The sequence below is a fragment of the Eulemur rufifrons genome, unplaced genomic scaffold (genome assembly GCF_041146395.1).
Source record: "Eulemur rufifrons isolate Redbay unplaced genomic scaffold, OSU_ERuf_1 scaffold_114, whole genome shotgun sequence".
Classification (NCBI taxonomy): Eukaryota; Metazoa; Chordata; class Mammalia; order Primates; family Lemuridae; genus Eulemur; species Eulemur rufifrons.
The window spans coordinates 520604-544617 of NW_027182896.1; the positions used below are offsets into that span (position 1 = coordinate 520604).

A 24014-nucleotide genomic window follows, 5' to 3' on the forward strand; every position below is an offset into this window, starting at 1 on the left:
TTCTATATTACAAGAGATTATCATTTTGCTCATGTTTATAAATAAGACTAAAGAATGACTGAAAATTTGAAGGGAAGTAGTTATGGTTTGATAAAAGTCAGCCAACTGTAGGATATTTTATATTCATCCAATATACAAAGTAATTAGTCACATTAAAATATTGAATTCTGTAATGGAAATTAAAAGGGGAGAAATGCAAAACATACTCATATTTTTAAACTGAAATTTTATAAATTATATAACATGAGATCTGTTGAATACTGTGGTGTGGCGCACACTGAAATACATAATCTGTTCAAAGGAAGGATAATGCGTGCCTGCAGGGTAACTTTAAAAACAAAACTTGCTGCATTAGCAGCACCTTGGTTTTATCAGAAGGGCCAGAAAACAAGTAGATGCGAGCCAAGTGCAGCCCACTGGCTGTTTTTGTAGGCAAAGTTTCATTGGAACACAGCCATGCCCATTCACTTATTTTCTATGACAGATTTTGGACTACAACAGAGACCTTACGGCCCACAAAGCCTAAAATATATTTACTATCTGGCTTTTTATAGAAAAGTTGGCCAACTCTTGTTTTAGTAGATCAAACATCCTTTGATATATTGTAATAAGTTTTATCCAATATACTGAAATGTTTATTAGAATATAGAATAGCTGGTACTATTCAGATTAGTTTGAGGTTCCAATATCTGAATACTCATGCATTGAGAACAAGAAACAAAAATGTAATAGCCTGTAACTTTCTTGGTAATACAGAGAGTGCCAGTATAGCATATAGCTGCCTTTTGCAACTCAGCAGATATTACAAAAATTCTTAGAAAATTTGCTGAAGTTGTGTCACTGAACTAAATGATTTAGGCATATTTTAATTAGAAAATGATCAGTATACTGTAGCTCTAACTTCATTTTTAAAAATGGTTGCATACCACATTATTTTACGGGTATGGCATTTTAACTATTTCCTTATGGATGGGTAGTTAAACTATCTCCTTGGCTGGGCACGGTGGCTTACACCTGTAATCCTAGCACTCTGGGAAGCCGAGGTGGGAAGATCACTTGAGCTCAGGAGTTTGAGACCATCCTGAGCAAGAGTGAGACATCGAGTCTACTAAAAATAGCAGAAAAAATTAGCCAGGTGTGATGGCACACACCTGTAGTCCCAGCTACTCAGGAGGCTGAAGCAGGAGGATTGCTTGAGCCCAGGTGTTTGAGGTTGCTGTGAGCTAGGCTGACACCATGATACTCCAGCCTGGGCAACAGAGCAAGACTCTGTCTCAAAAACAAACAAACAAAAAACCAACAAAAAAATCAAACTATCTCCAACTTTTTTTTTTTTTTTTATTTCATCTTGTTATGGGGGATACAGAATTGCAGGTTACATACGTTGCTCCTGTACCGCCTTTCCCCCCCAAGTCAGAGCTCCAGGCGTATCTGTTCCCCAGGTCGTGCGCCTTGCACCCATCGTGTAGGTATATATCCCTCCCTTCCCCACCCCCCTTCCCGAGTCAGCACCTTCAAGTGTTACCACTCCCCAAACGGTGCGCAATGCACTCAATGTGTAGGCATACCCCCATCCCCTCCCCCACCCCCCACCTCAGTCTGATATCCAATTGGTGTCATTCCCAGATTTGTATTTAGGTGATGATCAGGGAAACCAATTTTCTGGTGAGTACATGTGATGCTTGTTTTTCCATTCTTGGGATACTTCACTTAATATAATGGGTTCCAACTCTCTCCAGGAGAACCATAGAGATGTCGTATCTTCATCATTCCTTATAGCTGAGTAATATTCCATGGTATACATATATCACAGTTTACTAATCCAATCATGTATTGATGGGCACTTGGGTTGTTTCCACATCTTTGCTATTGTGAATTGTGCTGCTATAAACATTCGGGTACATGTGCCTTTGTTACAGAATGACCTTTTTTCCTTTGGGTATATGCCCAGTAATGGGATTGCTGGGTCAAATGGCAGGTCTACTTGAATCTGTTTAAGATACCTCCATAATGCTTTCCACAGGGGTTGCACTAGTTTGCAGTCCCACCAGCAGTGTATTAGTGTTCCTGTTTCTCCACACCCACGCCAACATGTGTTGTTTTGGGTTTTTTTGATAAAGGCCATTCTCATTGGAGTTAAGTGATATCTCATTGTGGTTTTGATTTGCATTTCTCTGATGATTAGGGATGTTGAGCATTTTTTCATATGTTTGTTAGCCATTCTTATATCTTCTTTCGAGAAGTTTCTATTCATGTCATTTGCCCACTTTTTGATAGGGTTGCTTGATTTTTTCTTGCTGATTTTCCTGAGTTCTAAATAGATTCTTGTTATCAGTCCTTTATCTGATGTGTAGTATGCAAAAATTTTTTCCCATTCTGTAGGTGGTCTGTTTATTCTCGTGACTGTTTCTTTGGCTGTGCAGAAGCTTTTTAATTTAATCATGTCCCATTCATTTATTTTTGTTGCTGCTGTGATTGCCTTGGGGGTCTTCTTCATAAATTCTTTGCCTAGGCCAATGTCTGTAAGAGTCTTTCCTACATTTTCTTCTAGAATTCTGATTGTATCACGCCTAAGGTTTAGGTCTGTTATCCACCGTGATTTGATTTTTGTGAGAGGTGAAAGCTGTGGGTCCTGTTTCAGTCTTCTACAAGTGGCTAACCAATTCTCCCAGCACCATTTATTGAATAGGAATTCTTGTCCCCAGAGTATATTCTTTCCCGCTTTGTCAAAAATTAGGTGACTATATGAGGATGGTTCTATATTTGGATTTTCTGTTGTGTTCCACTGGTCTGTGTCCCTGCACTTGTGCCAATACCAGGCTGTTTTAAGAACCACGGCCTTGTAGTGTAGTTTGAGGTCTGGCAAATTAATACCTCCCATTTTGTTTTTGTTGCTTAAAATTGCTTTTGCTATACGGGGTCTTCTTCGATTCCATACAAAGTGTATAATTATTTTCTCTACGTCTGTAAAGAATGATGTTGGTAATTTAATAGGGATTGCATTGAATCTGTAAATCACTTTGGGGAGTGCAGACATTTTAACAATGTTGATTCTTCCGATCCACGAGCATGGTATATTTTTCCATCTATTATCTCCAACTTTTTGATATGACAATGCTATAATAAATTTCTATAACATACACATATATATAACATATTTATAAAAATATCCTTAACATACATATTATATATCTTCACATGTATTATATATACATTGGCCTATTATATGTATGTATCACAGATAATAAATGTTCTTAACATGTCTGTGTGTTTCCATGTGTCACGTTTTCCTGTAAGATCAAGTCCCAGAATTGGAGCTGCTAGGTTAAGTGAGTGACATTTTAAGATTTTGATGCCCACTGCTAAATTACCTGTCCAAAAGGTTTTACCACTTTTATTGACCAACAGTCTCTGAGGATACCTTTTTCCTTACATTTCCCAATACTGGTTATTATTTTGTTTATACAATATCAGGATGAATGGAAAAAAATGGTATCTCATTGCTTGTTTATTTGTATTTTTCTAATTACCAGGAAAGGCTGAATATCCCTAGTAAAAGTATAAAATTTGTTAACCATAAATATTAGCCCAAATTAGAACACATTTTGTAGTACAATAACAATTATCTACTGTTAAATATTGCTACAGGCTCACCTATCCCGCTCTTCATTCTCTTTCCTAGCAAACTGCCGATGGTCAGTTTTTCCAACAGTTCTTTGTTGGACTAATCCGTCACCATCGCTGTCATCAGTCACATCATCACAGAAGTTTTCAAATACTTCTCTCTCAATACTTTTGTGCTTCTTCCTTGCTTTTTCAACCTAGAAGAAAAGATTGATATAAAGAATAATATTTACGACTTTATTCAATAAAAAGCACTTTTTTGTTTTCATTGGTTTTATGCAACATTAATAACAATTTAATTGTCATGATTATAGTCAGAACTATTTTGTCCTCATGTTAATTTTATCATTATATATAAATATTATCATATAATTATGGGATGCAATTATTATAATTTTTCATTGAAATATTCAGAAAGTCTGCTTCATTTCTCTTGGAGTAAATGAAACCGAATTTCCCCAAGTATCAAAAAGGGACCTTTATTAATTTTCGCTTGTATGGCCATCTACTCTTTGCTATCTAATATGAATTTTCACCCCATTTGACTGACAGAAATTGAAAAATAAAAAGACAAAGACACAAAATGTGTCATCTATCTTTAACACCTGGATTTTACATTAAACAGCCAGATTTAGAGGATGTGACACTGTGGGGCTTCAGGAATGGAAAGGAAGATATCCCTTTCTGCACTAAGCCATACTTTCCCCACTACATTTTACCAATCTTTTTTCAAGTGGATCCTGGAATATTACAAAATTGAAGGTGCTCACTGAAACCAAAGTTTGCCACAACACAAAAAGCAAAACAAAACTGTCGAGTTGTGAGTGTGAAATTCGGGGAAATGAGATGCTTTCCAAATTCACTTTCAGCAGCCATCAAATTTGATAGCCAGAGGATTTATAAGTAATTATCTGCTGCAGCCCCAGTATCTACTGGTAATGGAAGTAAAGCCAACAAAGAGTGATTGGTCCAAAGCTCCTAGAGTGCCATTATCTAGCATTTTACAGCACCAAAGAGATGACACAATTCCACAATGCTGAATCAGATAAATCATCTGATAAATTCAGCAAAGTAATCAAGAAAGTTAAAAGTGTCATTTTGGCAAAGTAATATAGTGCCTCAGCAGGAAAGGTGGGAGGCCTCACCTGCTTTACTTTTAAAGAAGAGAATCTCTAGATTTTGTCTGTTTTCAAAACTCAATGTACTGAACTCACCTTTCTACTTTGGAGTCAAATGGTAAACCTTAGGCTGAGAAGAAGATCATACATGCCAAAATGTACCATTTATTAAACAACATACTGTCATCGCCTGATGCAATAGAAATATTTGAGAGTGGTGATTTTTTAAAAAATATATGGAAATATATATATTTGCTGTCAAAAATATTTAAAGTGGTAGTGATGGATTTATAAGTTCCAACAGTTTGATTTAAACAGATAAACTTGTACATATGAAAGTACAATAAACAGATTCCTTTGGCTGGGAATATTTATTGCAACTCTCAAGCCCAGATACATTTTTTTAAACTGTTTTCAGTCATTGCTTCCTTCCCATTGTGTTCCTATTTTATTGTTTAAATAAATGCAGTTCACATTCAAGTAAATAGGGAAAAAATGCTGGAGCTTATTATATTTTTTTTAGCAATTTTCTTTATGCCCATCCTGGTTTACAAAGTCACATGGTATATGGCTCAATTACATTACCAGTTCATAGACCATATCGATGACTAATAGAGAGACAAAGGATGGTTAAGGAACAAAGATTATGAGAAAGTTTTCCTGAACTCCAATCATTTCGATAGCAGAAATTACCTATTTCTACACACAATTACATAGTCCAATAGTGCCATTTTACACATGGCCTTTCCATAAGCAGAAAATGAGACTGGATCACACAGTTGACAGGGAGAAAAAGAGTGGCAGCGAGTGGGCCCCTACGTCTTTTTGAAGTTGAACTTTTTCCTGCTGTAAAACCAGGAATTCTACTTGTAACATGCCTACCTCATTTACAAACCTTTGCATATATTCCTGTCATTCCTTTTAATAAGCTTTTGGTGTTCTGTCACTATATGGTGGGCAAGAACTCACATTTTCTAATTAAGTTTTCATGCGTTTATATTTATTAGCATTGTGGTTCTCATATAATGGTCCCTGGACCAAGTCCTGCATTGGTTTTCTTTTCTTGTAAGTGTCTGTAACAGCAAAAATAGTGTGCCTTTTTGTTTGAATTATATGTTTCATTTCTTTGTGGTAGGTAAGCTACAAATTAAAAAGACTTTTTAGATTACTAGACGGAGGCATATTTCTGATGTCTTATTTCCAATTAGTGGGTTTGGGGTTGATACTTTTTGTAATTTGCATATCAAACTCTTGGTGTTCTTTCAACTGTAACATCGTCTGAGATCCCTGCTTTTATAATTTTTGTATCATTATAAAAATTCTCCTCATCTTTGTTAAAAACATGTTCATTGCCAGTTATCATTTTCACAGTATAATTTATTTCCATTTCAATAAAGTTTAGAAGATGACAGAAGCACATTCTAGGGACCCAGAGTATGCGTCATAGGAAAGGCATCTCTGAGACTGAGGTCTTGTTCAGGAAATGCCACAAATACTACCAAGATAGGTACCTGAGGTGCTTATTTTTCCTCCCACAATTGAGCATATTATTTGTCAAATAAGAGGGTATTTCCTTTAAGGTTGTTCCTCCTTTAGAGTTAGTTAGCCTGGGGAAACAACTCCTCAGGGCAACAGTAATTTTACATTTTTCACAAATTTCACCAAACCTCTGTTTGAACTCATCTGTGATGAGCTTTAGTTTATTCCTCCACTCTACTTTGTCTTGTTTGATTCATATTTCCTCATATTTTACACATAGGGACAACCTGAATATACAGATATATTCACTCCATAATAATCCTTATTTAGTTTTAGTTTTTGAGATATTTTTTCCAAAGAAAAAGTAAATGATTAATTTGCTAATTTTGTTTCTCAGGTATCTTTTTTGATAGAGTGCATGTATTAAAAATAACTTTAAGTAATCAAGTATGGGCAAAGAAATATTAGAAAATAATTAAAATTTTACTGAATTAACTGTTAAACTTCTTAATCTATGTTTGGCTACCTGCAAATCACTGGATTATAACTAAGAAGAAAAAAAAAAAAACAGAGAAAAAAAAACCATGAATCAGCAGCAAACTAAATGTTGTCACTTTTTCTTTGGAATACACTTAATATATTGTGTTTTAAATCTACCAAAAATAAATTAGGAGATGATTTACAGTATTACAAAGGCTTCCTCACATAAAGTGAAAAATAATTTTCCTCAGCCTAAGGTGGGAGAAAAACATGAACCCAACACTTAACATTGGCACTCTTTGTTTAGAATTAACTTATTATGTTTTAAATCTACCAAAAATTCATTAGCAGGTGATTTGTAGTATGGCAAAGCCCTCCTCACTTAAAAAGACTTTTCCTCACCATACCTTAGTGAACCCCCATAGTGCATTTCAGTACTGTTTCTAAAGGTTAATAGCTAAAGACCAGGTAAACTTTACATTATTAGGAGACAAAATCAATGTCATTCAGAAAGCAAAGCCAATTCTTAAGTTTTCATTCAAATTATACACCATCATATGACAGTGTTACGTACATACACAGACTACCTGCTTAAGTCTAGGTCTGACATATTCTAATGTTCACTAGTGACACTGGACAAAATAATTTTGGTACTATTTACTAATTTCCTGCATGTAAATTAGTTACAAACTTACTGCTGTACCCTAGCACCAAAGGCCCCACTCTGCAAGTACGATTCTCTTCATAGGCATAGTCTTAATGACCCCATCCTCTCCCTGAATGTAGACACTGAAGTGAATTAGAGACCATGAGGCAAAAAAAAAAAAAAAAAAAAACCACGACGAAATTCACCTAGGCATTGGTGATGGGCAAAGTAAAACTGTAACTTTGGAAACACTGGGAATGATTAAACTTTTAACTTGAGTCCAACTCAGTGCCCATCACTGTGACATTGTTCGGAATTTCTATTGTTTAGTAATATGATACGATATTTGATGTTACCTTCCTTATCATATCATTAGAGACTAGGGGAACTTAACATTATTAGGAGACAATAACGTATAAAAATTAAAGGGAAAAAAATTCCAGAAATCTTTTGCCTCTATTCCAAGGGCAAATTTAGGTATAAGTTAGTATTCATTTTGAGAACATTTTAAGTGCTATAACTAGTTAAAAGGTTTTTAAAATAAATATCAAATTATGACAAATTGATTCTAAAATGCTAGTCCAAAAGGTAATTTCCTTTTGACTAGCCTACATTACTAATGCAAAGAAAACAATGTTAAACTAGAAACTGAAATCTAAATTTTTTTATACCTGTGGCTGGTTATTTTCACTTCCTTCCAGTTTTTCCTCCTCTTGTTCTGATGTTGCTACAACGTCTTGTTGTGCTGTCAAATCCATATAGTTAGTCAAAATGAGCTACTGAGGATGGTTCCATAAAAGCTATAGTCTTTATAAAAGTAGACAGAAAATTAAACTTCTTTTCATATTATAAATTGAGAGTGTAAATGAAGCTTAATCTGTAGAAGAATATTTACTTCTTTAAAAATACTAATTATCTAAAACTTCAAAAAACCACTCAGGGAGACACGAGATGTCCACCAGGTACCTGGCATACAAACATCTCAAAGATTCCCTCACAAATTCATCCACCCAACAGAAATGATCAAACCCTCAGAAAAATACCCAAAATATAAAAATACAATAAACACATATAAATTAACACCGCATACTGTTCTGTACTTCATGATAGGGCCTTTTTTTAACACCATTGTATGTATGTTATTTTTACCAATAAATTCACACATTTACTATTACTTTTTACACCCTGTTCTTTGTATCTGAAATGCTTGCCTCTGTTCTTCGGACACATTTCTTTCCATCTTTTAAGAATGAGACTGCTACATGAAATCTTCCTTGATTCTTGCTGTTCCCCCAAACAGGCATCTCCTTCTTTGGGCCAGCCTAAGGACTTCATTGATTTCTCTACTGTATCGTCCCACCTGAACTGTAAGTCATTTCTTCCCATGTTTATCCCCTTTGCTCCTGGACTGTAGGGGACAATCTTTCAAAACATCTTTGGACAAACAGGCTTTTATTGAATAAATAAATGTATAAATCTGGGTTTTGTATTTAAAATTTTTTAATTTTAATGTGCAATATAGTAAATATCAATGGATACAACCTACTTAATACAACCTACATGTGGCTATCCAATTTTCCCAGCACCATTTATTGAATAGGGATTCTTTTCCCCAGTGTATGTTTTTGTCAGCTTTGTCAAAGATCAGAAGACCATATGAGGATAGTTTATGTGTGGGTTCTCAGTCCTGTTCCATTGGTCTGTGTCTCTAGTCTTGTGCCAGTACCACGCTGTTTTGGTTATTATAGCCTTGTAGTATAGCTTGAAGACTGGTAAATTGATGCCTCCCAATTTGTTCTTTTTGCTTAAGGTTGTTTTGGCTATACTGGGTCTTCTCTGGTTTCATATGAAGTGTAGAATTATCTTTTCCAGATACGTGAAAAATGATGTTGGTATTTTAATATGGATTGCATTGAATCCGTAGATCACTTTGGGTAGTGTAGGCATTTTAACCATGTTGATTCTGATGATCCATGAGCATGGTCTGGTTTTCCATCTGTTTGTGTCCTCTGCTATTTTATTCTTCAGTGTTTCATAGTTCTCCCTTTAGAGGTCCTTCACCTCCTTAGTTAAACGTATTCCTAGGTGTTTTATTTTCTTTGTTGCTATTTTGAAAGGCACTCAGTCTCTGATTTGGTTCTCAGTTTCAGTGTTGTTGGCTTGTATGAATGCTGCTGATTTGTGTACATTGATTTTGTAACCTGAGGATTTGCTGAAATTATTTATCAATTCCAGTAATCTCTTGGCAGAATCTTTGGGGTGTTTTAGATATCAGATCATATCATCAGCAAAGAACAATTGTTTGACCTGTTCTGTCTCCATTGGGATGGCCTTCTTTTGTCTGATTGCTCTGGCTAGGGCTTCCAGCACCACGTTGAACAGGACTGGTGATAGAAGGCAACCTTCTCTGGTAACAGTTCTAAGTGGAAATGCTTTCAATTTTTCCCCATTCAGTATGATGTTGGCTGTGGGTTTGTCATATACAGTTTTTGTCATTTTGAGGTAATTCCCGTCTATGCCTATTTTGTTAAGCATTCTTATCACAAAGGGTGCTGAATTTTGTTGAATGCTTTTTCTGCATCTATCGAAAGGATCATATGGTCTTTGTTTTTGCTTCTATTTATGTGGTGAGTTAGATTATATATTTGGTATGTTAAACCATCCCTTGCATCTCTGGGATGAAGCCCGCTTGGTCATGATGGATTATTTTTTTGATGAGCAGCTGACTTCAATTTGCTAGGATTTTATTGGCAATTTTTACATCTATAATCATAAGGGATATTGGTCTATAGTTTTCTTTGCTGGGTTCCTGTTAGTAGGTGGTGTTTGCTAGAGAGAACAAGCTGCCGTGTTGTTTTGGATCCTGTGACCAACACCACCACAACGGAGGCAGGTCAGGGAATGAGGCTGGGCAAGGTTAGGTTGGGTGAGCCTGCCCTCCAGCTCCACAAATGCTGGTAAAATGTACACAGGGACTAAAGGACCATTCCCCACCTCTGGGATAAGCTGCCGGGGAGGGACTGAAGTGGCCCCAGTCAAACAGAAAGTCTGCTCTCTGACCCCAGAAAACTCCAACAGGACGACGCTCCACCAGGGGAATAGTGGCAGCTCAAGGAACTCTTGGATCAACCTGAATTCCCTATTAAATTGAGTGGTGGTGGGGGCAGCTGCTCTGATTTGGCCTGAGGCACCAGAGGCACTCAATTGCCATGGGAACCAGTATTTATGCAAATTGGGTCCCCCAGGTTCAGTAAACCCCAATATGGCAGTTCTGGGGGGCGGGGGTGGAGCAGATGCATTTACAGACCCCTGCTCTCCTGTGCTCCTCTATATCCTCCCAATGGGCATGGGCTCTCACTCACTGCCTGACCCTGAAACCACGTCCTCTCCCCCATGCCTTCCTGCCCCACCATCAGCAGGCAGGCACGCCGAACACCTGTGGGCAGGAGGGTCACCACATGAGGGGGCCCTGCTGGCTCAGGGTGAAAAAGCACACCAGGCACTGAAAGGGGCCACTCAGCACAGAGAACTCCAGCAGCTGCTATGGTGGGGGAGGGAAAGGGGAAGAGGCCATGGTTTTCCTGTATTGCTCTCAAACTGGGGGGCAAGAACCAGTCCACCCTCCTCCTCTCTGTGGCTGCAGCACTGCGACCACCCTCCTCTCTGAGCCGCAGCAGCCACCCTGTCCGAGGCAGGCTCGGCCAGGAGTGCCCTCCCCCACCTGAGGCAGGCTCAGCCACTCAGTGTAAGCTCAGCCAGGACAGTGATCCCCATTTCCTGAGCCGGGCTCGGTCGCTCAGCACAGGCTCGGCCAGAAGCCCACTCCCTGCTGACTGAGCCAGGCTCGGTCACTCAGCACAGGGGCCCTCTGGTTCCTTGTGACTCTCCTCCACTAGATTACAGCCCTGTGTCCCTTTGCAGGCCTGATGCATCAAGATCGGGGAAGGGAAAAAATCTCTTACCCTTTCCCTGAGCTCCAGAAATCCCACAATTTGGTTTGGGCCAATTTCTCCCTTCTATCCTCCTCTCTCTCAGCTGTTCAGTTCCTGCTGGTGGTGACCTGGACTCCACTGGTGTCAGATCCTGTGGTCCACTCCTGATCAGCTATCACCCTCTGCACCCCTCAGTCCAAACCTCAACTCCTCTACCAGGAAGGTCCGATAAGCCTCGACTCTAGTCAGCCATCTTGCCTGCTCTTGGCTGGCAGTTGTTCTATTTCAAAAGGTTGAAGATGGACCCCCACCCCTTCTGATTTGGGTTTCTCCCGAGAATTCTGCTATTAGCCTGATGACTTTTTCTGGTAGGTCAGTTGTTATTCACATCTAGCCACTTCTAGAATTTTCCCCTTCATTTTGATTTTGGCCAGGTTAACTACTGTGCATCTTGGAGATGTCCTATTTGCTATGAATCTTCCTGGTGTTTGATGTCCATCTTGTAACTGCATATCTGCATCTCTGGTGATACCAGAGAAATTTTCCTCAATAATTCCCTCAAATAGGTTTTCCATGATTTTTGCAATTTCTTCGTCTCCCTCAGGGATATCTACAATTTGAATGTTAGTTTGCTTCACATAGTCACACATGTCTCTCAATGATTTCTCACACTGTTTTATACTCCTTTCTGTCTCCTTGCATGACTGAGTTATCTCGAGAGCTTTGCCTTCCATCTCTGAGACTCTTTCTTCTCCTTGGTTTAGTCTGTAGTGTAGCTGATGTTTTCTGCTATGTTTTGAAGCTCCCTAAATTATTCTTTCATTTCTTTAAGTTCTGTATTATCCTGGATTATGTTGTCTAGCTCTCCAGTGACTTTTTCACTTTTTATTTTCTGAAAGATTTTTTTGGCTTCTTTTGGATGGTTTTCAACTTTCTCTTCAATTTCATTCATCTTATTTCTCTTCAATTCCATCCATATTCTGAATTCCATTTCTGCCATTTTGGCAATTTCCTTGTCAGAGTCCACTACCGCATCTCCACTGTGATTCCTTGGGGGTGTCAAACTGTTTTGGCTTTCTTATTACCAGGATTCTTTTGCTGTTTTTTTCTCATCTGAATCCTCTTCTCTCAGCTCCAGGCTAATAGGATTGCAGGACACTTGTTCTCCTTTGCTGGGAACTTTCCTGTTTAGTTAGTGGAAGGGGAGCTGTAGCTTTTGTGATGTACTCTGGAATGCTGTACCATCAAGGGAGAGAGCCTATATAACATCTGCTCTGTTTTAACACTCAGTTTGAGCCAGTGCTGAATAATATTCATGTGGGGTGGAGGGTTATTCCCCAGATTCTGGTTGGAAGTTTGCATTGGGGCTAGGGGCAACCCTCTCCACTATGGCTGTTGTTGTGGGAGAATGCTCTGGCTGGGCTCAGCTAATGGAGGTGACAGTGGCAGCTGGGTGAGTCTATTTAGGCAGTGGTTATAGGTGACTGGGCAGTGGGATTTTGCAGGACCCAAGTCAATGAATAATGTCTGCTCATGGCTGTGATGTCCCAGGGGAAGCAACGGACCTCTGGGAGCTTCCATCACACTAGCAGCAATGTTGGAGACTCAGGGATAGTGTCTTGGGGCCTAAGCTATCAAAATCTATGGGACTCTTTGAAAGCATTCCTCAGGGGAAAATTCATAGCCTTAAATGCCTATATCAAATAGACAGAAAGATCAGAAATTAAAAACCTAATGTCAAATCTCAAACAACTAGAAAGGGAAGAACAAACCAAACCCAAAGTCAGCAGAACAAGAAATAACAAATAACAAATAACAGAACAGAACAAGAAAAAACAGAGCATAATTAAATGAAATGGAAAAAATAAAAAAAAATCAATGAAACACAAAGTTGGTTATTTGAAGAGATAAACAAAATTGACAGACTGATTGCTAGATTAACCAGGAATAGAAGAGTGAGGAGCTAAATGACTTAAATAAAAAATGAAAAAGGAGACATTATAAATGATACCACAAAAATACAAAAAAAAATCTATGAATACTAAGAAAATCTCTGTGCACATAAACTAGAAAACATAGAGAGAATAGAAAAATTCCTGGAAATATATATCCTCCTGAGACTCAGTCAGGAAGAAATAGAATTCCTGAGCAGACCAGTAATGGACAAAATATCCAAGCAGTAATAAAAAATCATTTAACACCAAAAAAAGCCCCAGACCAGATGGATTCAAAGCCAAATTCTACCATACCCACAAAGAAGAGCTAGCACCCATACTACAAAAATTATTCCATAACACAGAGGAGGATGGAATTCTCCCCAGTGCATTCTATGAAGCCAGTATCACTTTGATACCAAAGCCAGGAAAAGGCACACATAAGAAAGAATACTACAGACCAATATCCTTATGAATAGAGATGCAAAAATCCTCAATAAAATGCTACCAAACCAAATTCTGGAACACATCAAAAAAATAATTCAACATGACTAAGTGGGCTTCCCCCCAGGGATGCAAGGATGGTTCAACATATGCAAATCAATAAATGTGACTCATCTTATAAAGACAAGCAAAAACAAAGATCGTACGATCATCTCAACAGATGCAGAAAAAGCATTTGACAAAATTCAGCACCCTTTCAAGATAAAAACCCTCAAAAACTTGGCATAGAAGGAACGTATCTCAGAATTATAAAAATCATATATGACAAACCAACAGAGATCATCATGCTGGATGGGAGAAAAGTTGAAAGCGTTCCCGCTAGGAAGGGGAACAAGACAAGCATGCCCCCTGTCACCACTTCTAGTCAGAAGTCCCAGCCAGAGCAATCAGGTAAGGCAAAGAAAGAAAGGGTATCCAAACTGGGAAAGAGGAGATCAAACTATTGTACTTCACTGACAACATCATCTTCTACCTAGAAAACCCCAAAGACTCTACCAAGAGATTCCTGGAACTGATAAATAAGTTCACCAAAGTCTCAGGGTGCAAATTCAAGGTGCATAAATCAGTAGTATTTCTATACACCAATAAATAACAGACAAACTGAGAGTCAAATCAAAGATTCAATAACATTTACAATAGGTACAAAGAAAATAAAATACCTAGGCATATAATGATACTTAACCAAGGAGGTGAAAAATCTCTACAAGGAGAACTGTGAAACCCTGAGGAAAGAAATTGCAGAGGACCCAAACAAATGGAAACATATATCATGCTTATGGGTTGGCAAAATCGACATTGTTAAAATGTCCATACTATCCAAAGTGATTTACAATTCAATGCAATCTCCATGAAAATACCAATGTCATATTTCACAGATATAGAAAAAATAATTTTACACATTGTTTAGAACCAGAAAAGAGCCCGAATAGTCAAAGCAATGTTAAAAAAAAAAATAACAAATCTAAAGGCATCACATCACCAGACTTCAAAGTATACTACAAGGCTACAGTAACCAAAACAGCATGGTATTGGTACAAAAATAGAGACACAGTGTAACAAAATAGAGTGTTACACAGTGTTACACAGACCAGTGTAACAAAATAGAGAATCCAGAAAAAAAACAAAACAAACAAAAAAAACACCTACCTATGAAAAACTGATCTTCAACAAAACAGTCAACAATGTAAACTGGAGAAATGAAGCCCTTTTTCAATAAATGGTGTTGGGAAAAACTGGATAGCCACATGCAGAAGAATGAAACAGGATCCTTATCTCTCACCACTCACAAAAATTAACTCAATATGTATAAAACACTTAAACCTGAGACAGGAAACCATAAGAATTCTAGAGGAAAATATAGGAAAATCCCTTCTAGATATCATCTTCCCACAGACTTTATTAAAAAGACCACAATGGCAATCATGGCAACAACAAAAAATAAATAAATGGGATTTGATTACACCAAAAAGCTTCTACATAGCCAAGGAAATAACCAACACAGCAAATAGACAACCTACAGAATGGGAGAAAATATTCACAAGATATACATCTGACAAACGGCTAACAATAACCAGAATCTACAAGGAACTCAAGAACATCAGCAAGAAAAAAACACACAACCCCATTAAAAAGCAGGCAAAAGACGTCAACAGAAGCTTCTCAAAAGAAGATAGACAAATGACCAATAAACTTGAAAAAATGCTCAACATTGCTATGTATCAGGGAAATGCAAATTAAAACTACAGTAAGATATCACCTTACCCCTGTTATTAAATAGAATGGCTTTTATTAAAAAGTCCAAAAACAATAGATGATGGCATGGATGCAGAGAGAAAGTAACACTCATACACTGTTGGTGGGACTGCAAATTAGCACAGGCCTTATGGAAAACAGTGTGGAGATTCTTCAAAGAAATAAAAGTAGGGCTACCATTCGATGAAACAATCCCACTGCTGTTTATCTACCAAAAGGAAAGAGGTCTTTCTATCAAAAAGACACATGCACTCAAAGTTTATCGCAGCACAACTCACAACAGTAAAGATGTAGAATCAACCCAGGTGCCCATCAATTCATGAGTGGATTAATAAAATGTGGTCTATGTATGCCATAGATTACTACTCAGCCATAAAAAATGATGAATTAATGCCTTTTCAAGCAATTTGGATGAAACTAGAGATCATTCTCCTAAGTGAAGTATCTCAAGATTGCAAAAAAAAAAAAAACCCACAAACAAACAATATACAACAAAAAACATCACCTGTACTAATGAGCACACATGTACACGGATGAAAGTAAAACTCAGTGGAACTCAAGTGGTGGCAGGAGGAGGGGAGGGGCAAAAACGTACCTAATGGGTACAATGAACACTATGTGGGTAATGGGCACACCTATAGTCATGACTCAAGCATTACAAAAGCGACTCATGTAAACAAAAATATTTGTACCCCCTTAATATTTTTAAATTAATAAAAACATGGTTGACATATTACCATAAAGCATTTCTCTAGGTAAAGATCAGAATTCCCATGAGCATTGGAAACACTATAAAAATTGTGGAGTCTCATAATTCACCTGTGCATTCCATAATGAGTACAGGGATTCCAAATGGGAACTTAAGGGAGGCAGAAAGACCTCTTGATCCCAGGAGCTCAAAGGTGAACTCTGTGAGCCACGATCAGGCCAGTGCACTGCACCCAGCATGACACAGCAAGGCCGTGTTTCTAAAGCAACAACAACAAAGTTACCTGATCTGGACATCTGCACATTCTTCCTTCGTACTGTTTTTCTCAAACTAGAAACTTTCCTTGTAATGGTATGCCCAGTCGCCTGTGAAACAGAGTGTATCATCATCAGTAATGTACATTTCATACAATGTTTGGTGAATAATTCCAGATAAAAAAATAAATGTTTTTACCTTCAACAGATGATGTTTTTCAGGAGGCCCTAATAAATAAAAGGCACACACAATCAATTAAATATGACAAAGCCAATCAAACAGTCATGGAGAGTTAGTCTTGAGCTGGATCCTATAGCTAGGCTTTGAAAATAACTACTTTATGCTTTCTGTTTTGTTTTCTTCATGCAGACAGCAACATGACAGAATGAACTAAAGAAAAATACATTTAATACAATATGCAATTAAGATTTCAAAAGTGAGATTATGTTTCAATGAAAACAACTAAAATAGCAAAGTGCACATATACCAATGTGAACAGTGATCTTTAATCAGAGCAGCAAATCATGACCCTGAGAGAATAAATGACAAGGCTGATGGCAGAAGCCAACAGCATATCTTTAACGCAACACGCCAGAAGGGAAAGGGACCCCATCTTCAATTGACTCAAACAGAACAACTGCCAGCCTTGAATTTTGTATCCTGCAAAACAAAGTTTCACAATTGATGGAGAAATTAAGTCTTCTCCAGACAAGCAAACACTGAGGGAATTTGCCATGACCGGACCTACCCTGCACAAAATACTCAGAACAGCGTTACACAGAAATCAGCACAGCAGATACACACCAGTGTAGCCACCTTAAAAAAATACCTCACAACTCTTATAAAACAATAGAACAAAAGGTAAAACTGAGCAACAAGGGACCATCCAACAGGATGAGCAGACCAACACCCCGCATGTCAAGGATATGTGGGGAGGGTATACCTTTATATTTCAAATCAATGAAGTAGTCATTGAAAAGAAAAACAAAGTTCAAGGAATGCGCTATATACTTTTATAGTGTCTAATATTACTCTCCAAAGGTATACCATAGTAATGTCTTAATGATATTTGGGAAACAGCTATTTTAGATATAAAAATAGTTTTCTGAGAAACAGCAAGGCTTGTATATTCAAATTAATCTCATTTGATTAACTAATATCAGTGCAACACACATCTCTGGTGCCTAACAGTTACAGAGAGGAGAAATGAATGACTGTGGTTTAGCCCAGTCCCACCACTCCTTCTCCTTCCAGTAACCTCTGGGGCAGCAATAACCTAATCTTACGCGTGAGTGCAAATTTCCAGCCTCCACCTGAAGTGGGTTCTCTCAAGTTTCCTCATCATTAACTGCAAAAGTACCCAGCTAACTTCTTTCTTTCCTCCCTCTGTGCCCACTCACAATCCCTCTTCCTTTACAAAAGGAATCTCCAAATCAGGTCTCCATTCTTTCCACACATCATTTCCACCACTTCTTTTCTCTTTGTTTAGCAGCAATATCTTATGTCTATAATTTTGATGCTTTCATTTGTTTGTTCTTTCCCCTATGGCTACAAACATGCTCAGAAATAAGAGCAGGGAAATTTTGCACTGCTTCTCCGACGGATTTTGGTACTGGGAGCTCACGTTATTTTCTTCCCACCATTCTAATGCCTGGCTCTACCTTTTATTAGGGAAGAATTATTTTATTTCACCACCCTGCATTATACACACCTGCTCCCTTTCCCTTCAAGTACGCCCTCCTGTACTCTCTGCCTTGCCCATTCTTCACTCCCCTTTTCTCCTTTCCCCTTCCTTTCCCCTGACTTTCATCCTTTCCTCCCATGTTAGACTATCTTGAAATGGAACTAAGAATTCACTTCCTTTGGTGGCACTCTCACATTCATCTGTGGCTGACACCTGATAAGACATACAACTTTTCTCCATTTCACTTCTCTTTTTTTGTTCCTGTTGACTATGCATTTAATAGGTGATTTTCCTAGCCTATTAGCATATGTCAGTGCTTGTGTGTTTCAATAACCTTTCTGACAAATGGCTTTTCAATGAAATACGCTTCTTACCTTCTGCTTCCTCAGTTACTGTCTTTTTTCCTTTTGCATTGGCAGCCCCAGAAGAATGACGAAGATCCTTCTGCTTAAGATTCTCTGCGAAACTCTGTTAAAAGTAATTATGATATTCAGTTTCAATTAGATTATAAGAAGAAGTTCCATCAGGATTTCCTAATCACGTTCTTCAAAAATATCTCAATTTTCTATTGTAAAATCAATTATACTTATAAATAAGGGAAGCAGGTACTGAAAACCAAAACATTCCAATAGAGGACCTCAGCTATGCTCTCTACATGGACCTTATCTGTCATCAGCACATCACTATTGATTCTGTAAACCGAGCATGGATAGTCAAAGGAAACATATTCACAGACAAAGTATTAATTTGTGTGCATAATTAAAAAATGAATTTGCTTCAAAATACACAACTCTACTTGCATTCCCCACCAAAAATAAGAGAACATTCTTAAAATAGAATAGCCTGGCTGTTATACTTACAGCATTAAATATTTTCTAGAAAATATTCTAGAAACATTTTTAGTGTTAAAACTAGATACTTGGCATAATGGGAAACTTTGGAGTATGTCACATTGAGGATAAACTGAACATTGTCCAAGCGGCTTTATTTAGGTAAACAAGGCCTGGAAAAATAGTTTTTGATAAAATTTATACTGATAGGAAAAATGGTTGAATAAAAGGACACCACAGTAAGAAAAAAACCTTTCCTTTATCTTATGTTTAAATCAAAGCAACCAAATCGTGCATATAGTACACAACTCTTTCCCAGTTAACAAATAATGTCAAGAAAGTATAGGAGGCTTAATGAAAAGGCAAGAACCAAAACATTTCTTTTTGAAGCACCCATAATGTGCCAGGTACTTACTTGTACATTTTCTTTTCTACACAATATAATGATGAAAAAAAAGTCATGATGAAGATAGTTAACCCACTCTCTGCTTTCTGGTCATTCCAGGTTCAGAGTAAGATGGTGAACAGATGTGATTAATACAACGTGTATAAGTAGAAAATCAGAATGAATCAGACAATCAATAAAGCAAAAACCAGAGTAGTGGCAGGTGAACCTTCTACCTCTTTTTGACCTTGAACTTTTCCTTTCTCAAAAGCCAGGAACTCTACCTGTATCATGCCTACCCTATTCTTAAACCTTTGCATACCTTGCTGTATTTCTTCTTTTAGATATCCTTTTCTCTTTCATTTTTTTAAATTTCAGAATGCTCTGTAACTATGTGGTGAAGAAGGACTTGTATTTTCTAATGCACTTTTCATGATTTTATGATGACTAGCATTGCTCTTATCAAATAATGCCTTCAGGAACACTGCTGCCTGTATATATTGGGTTTCTTTTCTTGTGAGTGTCTGTAACAGCAGAAATACTGTGCCTTTTTGTTTGAAGCATATGCTTCATTTCTTTGCAGCAGGTAAGCCACAAACTGAAAAGGCTTCTGGATCACTAGATTGAGGCCTATTTCCAATGTCTAATTTCCAATTACTGGTGGTTGGGGTCATATTTTTTGTCACTTCCATATCAAATGCTTGGTGTTCTTTCACTTCAAGTGTAACTGCTGAGTTCCTTGCTTTTTCAGTGTCTGTATCATTAAAAATTTCTCCTCACCTGTGTTAGAAACATGCTCAGTGTCTGTCTGAGTTGTTGTCATTTTCACAGTATAATGTATTTTCATTTAAACACAGCTGAGAGGATGACTGGCAAGAGCATTCCAGGGACACAAAGTAGGAAGGAGATAAAAAGACATTTCCAAGACTGAGGTCTTATGTTCAGGAAATGCCTGAATGCTACAGAGATGGATACTCTCAGTGTGCGCCTTCATCCTCACAATCAAGTATCTTTTTTGTCAAGTTAGAGGGTGTTCCCTTTAAGTTTGTTCCTCCTTTAGAGTTATCGTGCAGTGTCTCTGCCCAAGGATGACACAGGAAAGTGACTCCCAATGCTGAGAGCCACCTGAAGTCGAAGTGCGTCCTTGGCTTCATACAAGAAAGAATTCTGGAGCAAGCCAGCAAGATAGAGCAAAAGCGAGATTCATTCAAAACCTATAGGAAGTTAGAAAGTCTACTCCACACACAGAATAGACGCAGGCCCTCCCTGCAGAACAGAACTGCCCCCCACCCCGGCTTCCTATTGTCTTTCCATTTAAGCAATGGGGTGGTGGTCCTCCACCATCTGGGTTCTCACTGGCTAAAACTTGCCCTGCCTTCATCGCGTTTTGATCAGGGCACTTGGAGACTTTGTTTGGAGGCTTCCTGACTCGGGAGGCAATGCTGCAGCGATGTCCACAGCAACCACTAAGGCATCACCGGCAGCGATGCCGTACACAGAGCAGGACCTGCCAGTTCCCTGTCTGAAGGACAAGCAGGAATTTTGTATTATTGCCAAATTCACCATTCTCTGCTGGAACTCATTTCTCTTGAGCTTTAATTAATTTCTCCAATCAACTTTGCCTTGTTTGATCCACAGTTGCTCATACTCTGGACGTAAGGAAGTCATGAACATACAGATACACTCTGCTGACCACAATGCTCATTTAGTGCTACTTCTTGAGACATGTCTTGCTTATGCAAAGGTGGAAGATTAATGTGCTTAGATTCTAAGTTGTGTTTTTTGTCAGGATGTGTGTTTTCAAAATAATTTTTTCATTACCAATCAACTATAGGAAAAGGAACTTCCAAAGTAATTGTAATTTACCAGTACAACTTCTTCAATTTAAATTTATGTACCCACACATCACTGGGATGTGAAAAATAACTTTCCTTAGACAACAGTAAAAAAAAAAAAATATGAACTAGCAAATCTGTCACACTTGGGTAGGAATTAACATAATTTATTACTTTTTACGCACACCAAAATGAATGTGCAGATGATTTCTACCATTACAAAGCTTTCCTCCTGTAAGAAGATTTTACCTCAGCATACATAAAATAATGAACCCCTACACTGTATTGCAGTAGTGTTTCTAAAGGTTAATAACTGGAAAGAGGCAAACATAACATTATTAGGAAACAAAATCAACACCAGTTGAAAAGAAAAGCCAATCCTTCCATGTTAATTCAACTTATATAACATAATATGACAGTGTCACGTACCTACACAGACTATCTATTAAAGCCCAGGTCTAGTATACTCTAAACCACACCAATGACAGTGGACAAAATAATTTTGATACCACATCCTGGCTGAGAGGATGTACATAAGTGACAAACTTACTGGTGTATCTAACACCAGGGACCTCATTGTGGGAGGAATGATTCTCTTCACAGGCACAGGCCTCATGACCCCACTGTCTCCCTGACTGTAGATACTGACGTGAATCAGAGACCACAAGGCAGAAGACATATTTAACCTAGGCCTCACTGACTGGCAATACGACAGTGTATATGTAGAAACACTGGGAATGATTGCTCTTTTGCCATGAGTCCAACTCAATGGCCACCACTGGGAAATTGTTCATAATTTTGATTGCTGAGTACTAGGAGTCTGTTCTCGATGTTACCTTCCTTATCATATAAGGAGCTTATACAATCAAAGAGCAAACAAAATTCCAGAAATCCTTCACCTCACTTCCAGGGGCAAAGATAAGACATAAGTTACTATTCAATTAAAAAATGTTTTAAGCTTTATAACTACTTATAACAATTTTAACATTATTAAATTTTGACCCATTCATCCTAAAATGCCATTCCAAAAGGAAAAGTGCCTTGGACTGGGTCACGTGATTAATGTAAAAAAAAACCCCCAAAAAACATTAAACCAGGAATTTAAATATAATTTTCTTATACCTGTGGCTGGTTCTTTTCACTTCTTTCACGCTCTGCTTCCGCTGGCTGTGATGTTGCCACAAAGTCTCCTTGTGCTGTCAAATCCATATATTTGGTTAAAACGACCTACTTAGAACAGTTCCATAAGAGCTACAGTCTTCATAAAAAGAGAGAAATTAAAAGCTTTTTTTTTTTTTTTTTGTAATGCTTCTGTAACTTGAGAATGTGGAAATGAAACATAATCTGTAGCAGAATATTTATTTCTTTCAAAAAATGCTTTCAGTTATCTAAAACTTCAAGAAACCACTAGGGGAAGCACTAGACATCACCAGGTGCCTGGCAAACAAACAACTGACAGATTCACGCACAAATTCATTCACCCAACAGAAAAGAACTGAACCATCACACACAAAACACAATTAAAGTATAACAAAACATATGAAGAAACACTGTGTACTGTTGTCTACATTATAACATTAACACTACCTTTTTAGCCACATGCAGACAACGTGGTTCTCATTAAAGATTGCTAAAGTTTCTCTAACTTACTGAACATTTATCAGCATACACTCTCTTCCTTATATAATCAATCTTTTCATCTGCTATTCTGAAAATTTCCTTCCATCTTTTAAGACTCAGGCTAAAACGTGTAGCACTCCCTGATTCCGCCCCTTTCGCCACACAAACAGGCATCTCATTCATTAGGGCTGCACTTCAGGACCGTACTGATTTCTCTACTCTAACTTCCCCACCTCAACTGTCAGTCATTTCTTTCCATGGCTGTCCCCTCTCTGCCTGGAATGTAGGCAATAATCCTCCAAAACATGTTGGGAAAAACAATTTTCATCTACTTAACTCAATACTTATATTGCCAGTCGGATTAGGAGGATAGAAAGGAAAACGGCTTTTCCAGAGAACATGTCTGACCTGAGACTTAAAGATGGAGGTGAAGACCGATGAAAAGCTGTAGAGGCTGGGGAGAAAGTGAGACGCGGCCCGGAAGCAGCAGGAGCAAGAGAGAAGCCTGAAAGTGCATGTGCGTCTGACTCACATAGAGGGACTGGTGAAAAGGGCTTTCCCCCTTTGGATAATGACACAGAGAAAGGCAGACGGGGACAGGGCTAACGGTGGACATGGGGGCAGAAGTCAGGTTATGAAAGCTGTGTATGATATTGTAAGCTACTTGGATGCTCATAATTCAAGGAAGGGTTCATCCTTTTCTTGGCCATGGAGAGACATCACTGTAACTACTACAGGGAGAAGGAATTCCGGAGGCATATGAAGAAATGGAAGGAGACGGAGTGCAAGGCAATATTGCCACACAAAGGCAATGCAGGCCTGAAATGAACGAGTGTTCACAGAGACCTTTCAGATATAAAATATCACTGCCCTGTCTACCATGCATTTTAACTCAATACCTACATAGATAAATATGGGTTTCGTATTTGACATATTTAGGATTTCAGAGTACAACATTGTAAATATTAACGAAGATCAACAGAAGATCCTGGGGATCCCCAAGAATTTATACTTCCATTACTTCCTCTTCTTCTCCACATGCAGAGAGGTTTAGTTAAATGTGGCGTGTTCAATGTGATCCAATATTATAAGGCACTTACATTAAATCATGGATACACCTGTCACTAGGGATAGATCTCAAAAATACTACCTATCATGGAGCAAGTAAAAAAGCTGCTGAATGATGCATACAGTGTACACCACTTCTATAAAAGTTTAGCACCTGAA

At 38.0% G+C, this 24014-nt stretch overlaps 1 protein-coding gene and 1 long non-coding RNA gene across 2 annotated transcripts in view; both read right to left on the reverse strand.

Annotated features, from left to right (window-relative positions):
• Positions 1-16513, reverse strand: part of LOC138379671 (ankyrin repeat domain-containing protein 26-like) — a 61453-nt gene extending 44940 nt beyond the window's left edge. Inside the window, exons 1-3 of the mRNA XM_069464814.1 lie at positions 16462-16513; positions 8019-8092; positions 3655-3821 (exon numbers count right to left, since the gene is read on the reverse strand). Of these exons, the coding sequence (XP_069320915.1) occupies positions 3655-3821; positions 8019-8092; positions 16462-16474 (254 nt within the window). The 5' untranslated portion in view covers positions 16475-16513. The remainder of the gene's footprint in view (positions 1-3654; positions 3822-8018; positions 8093-16461) is intronic.
• A 117-nt stretch (positions 16514-16630) lies between these two features.
• On the reverse strand, positions 16631-22357 carry LOC138379654 (uncharacterized). The gene is made up of 3 exons (XR_011232262.1): positions 22290-22357; positions 18492-18585; positions 16631-16660 (listed from the first exon to the last, which is right to left on the reverse strand). It is a non-coding gene; the product is annotated as an uncharacterized lncRNA (long non-coding RNA).
• Between the last annotated feature and the right edge of the window lie 1657 nt (positions 22358-24014).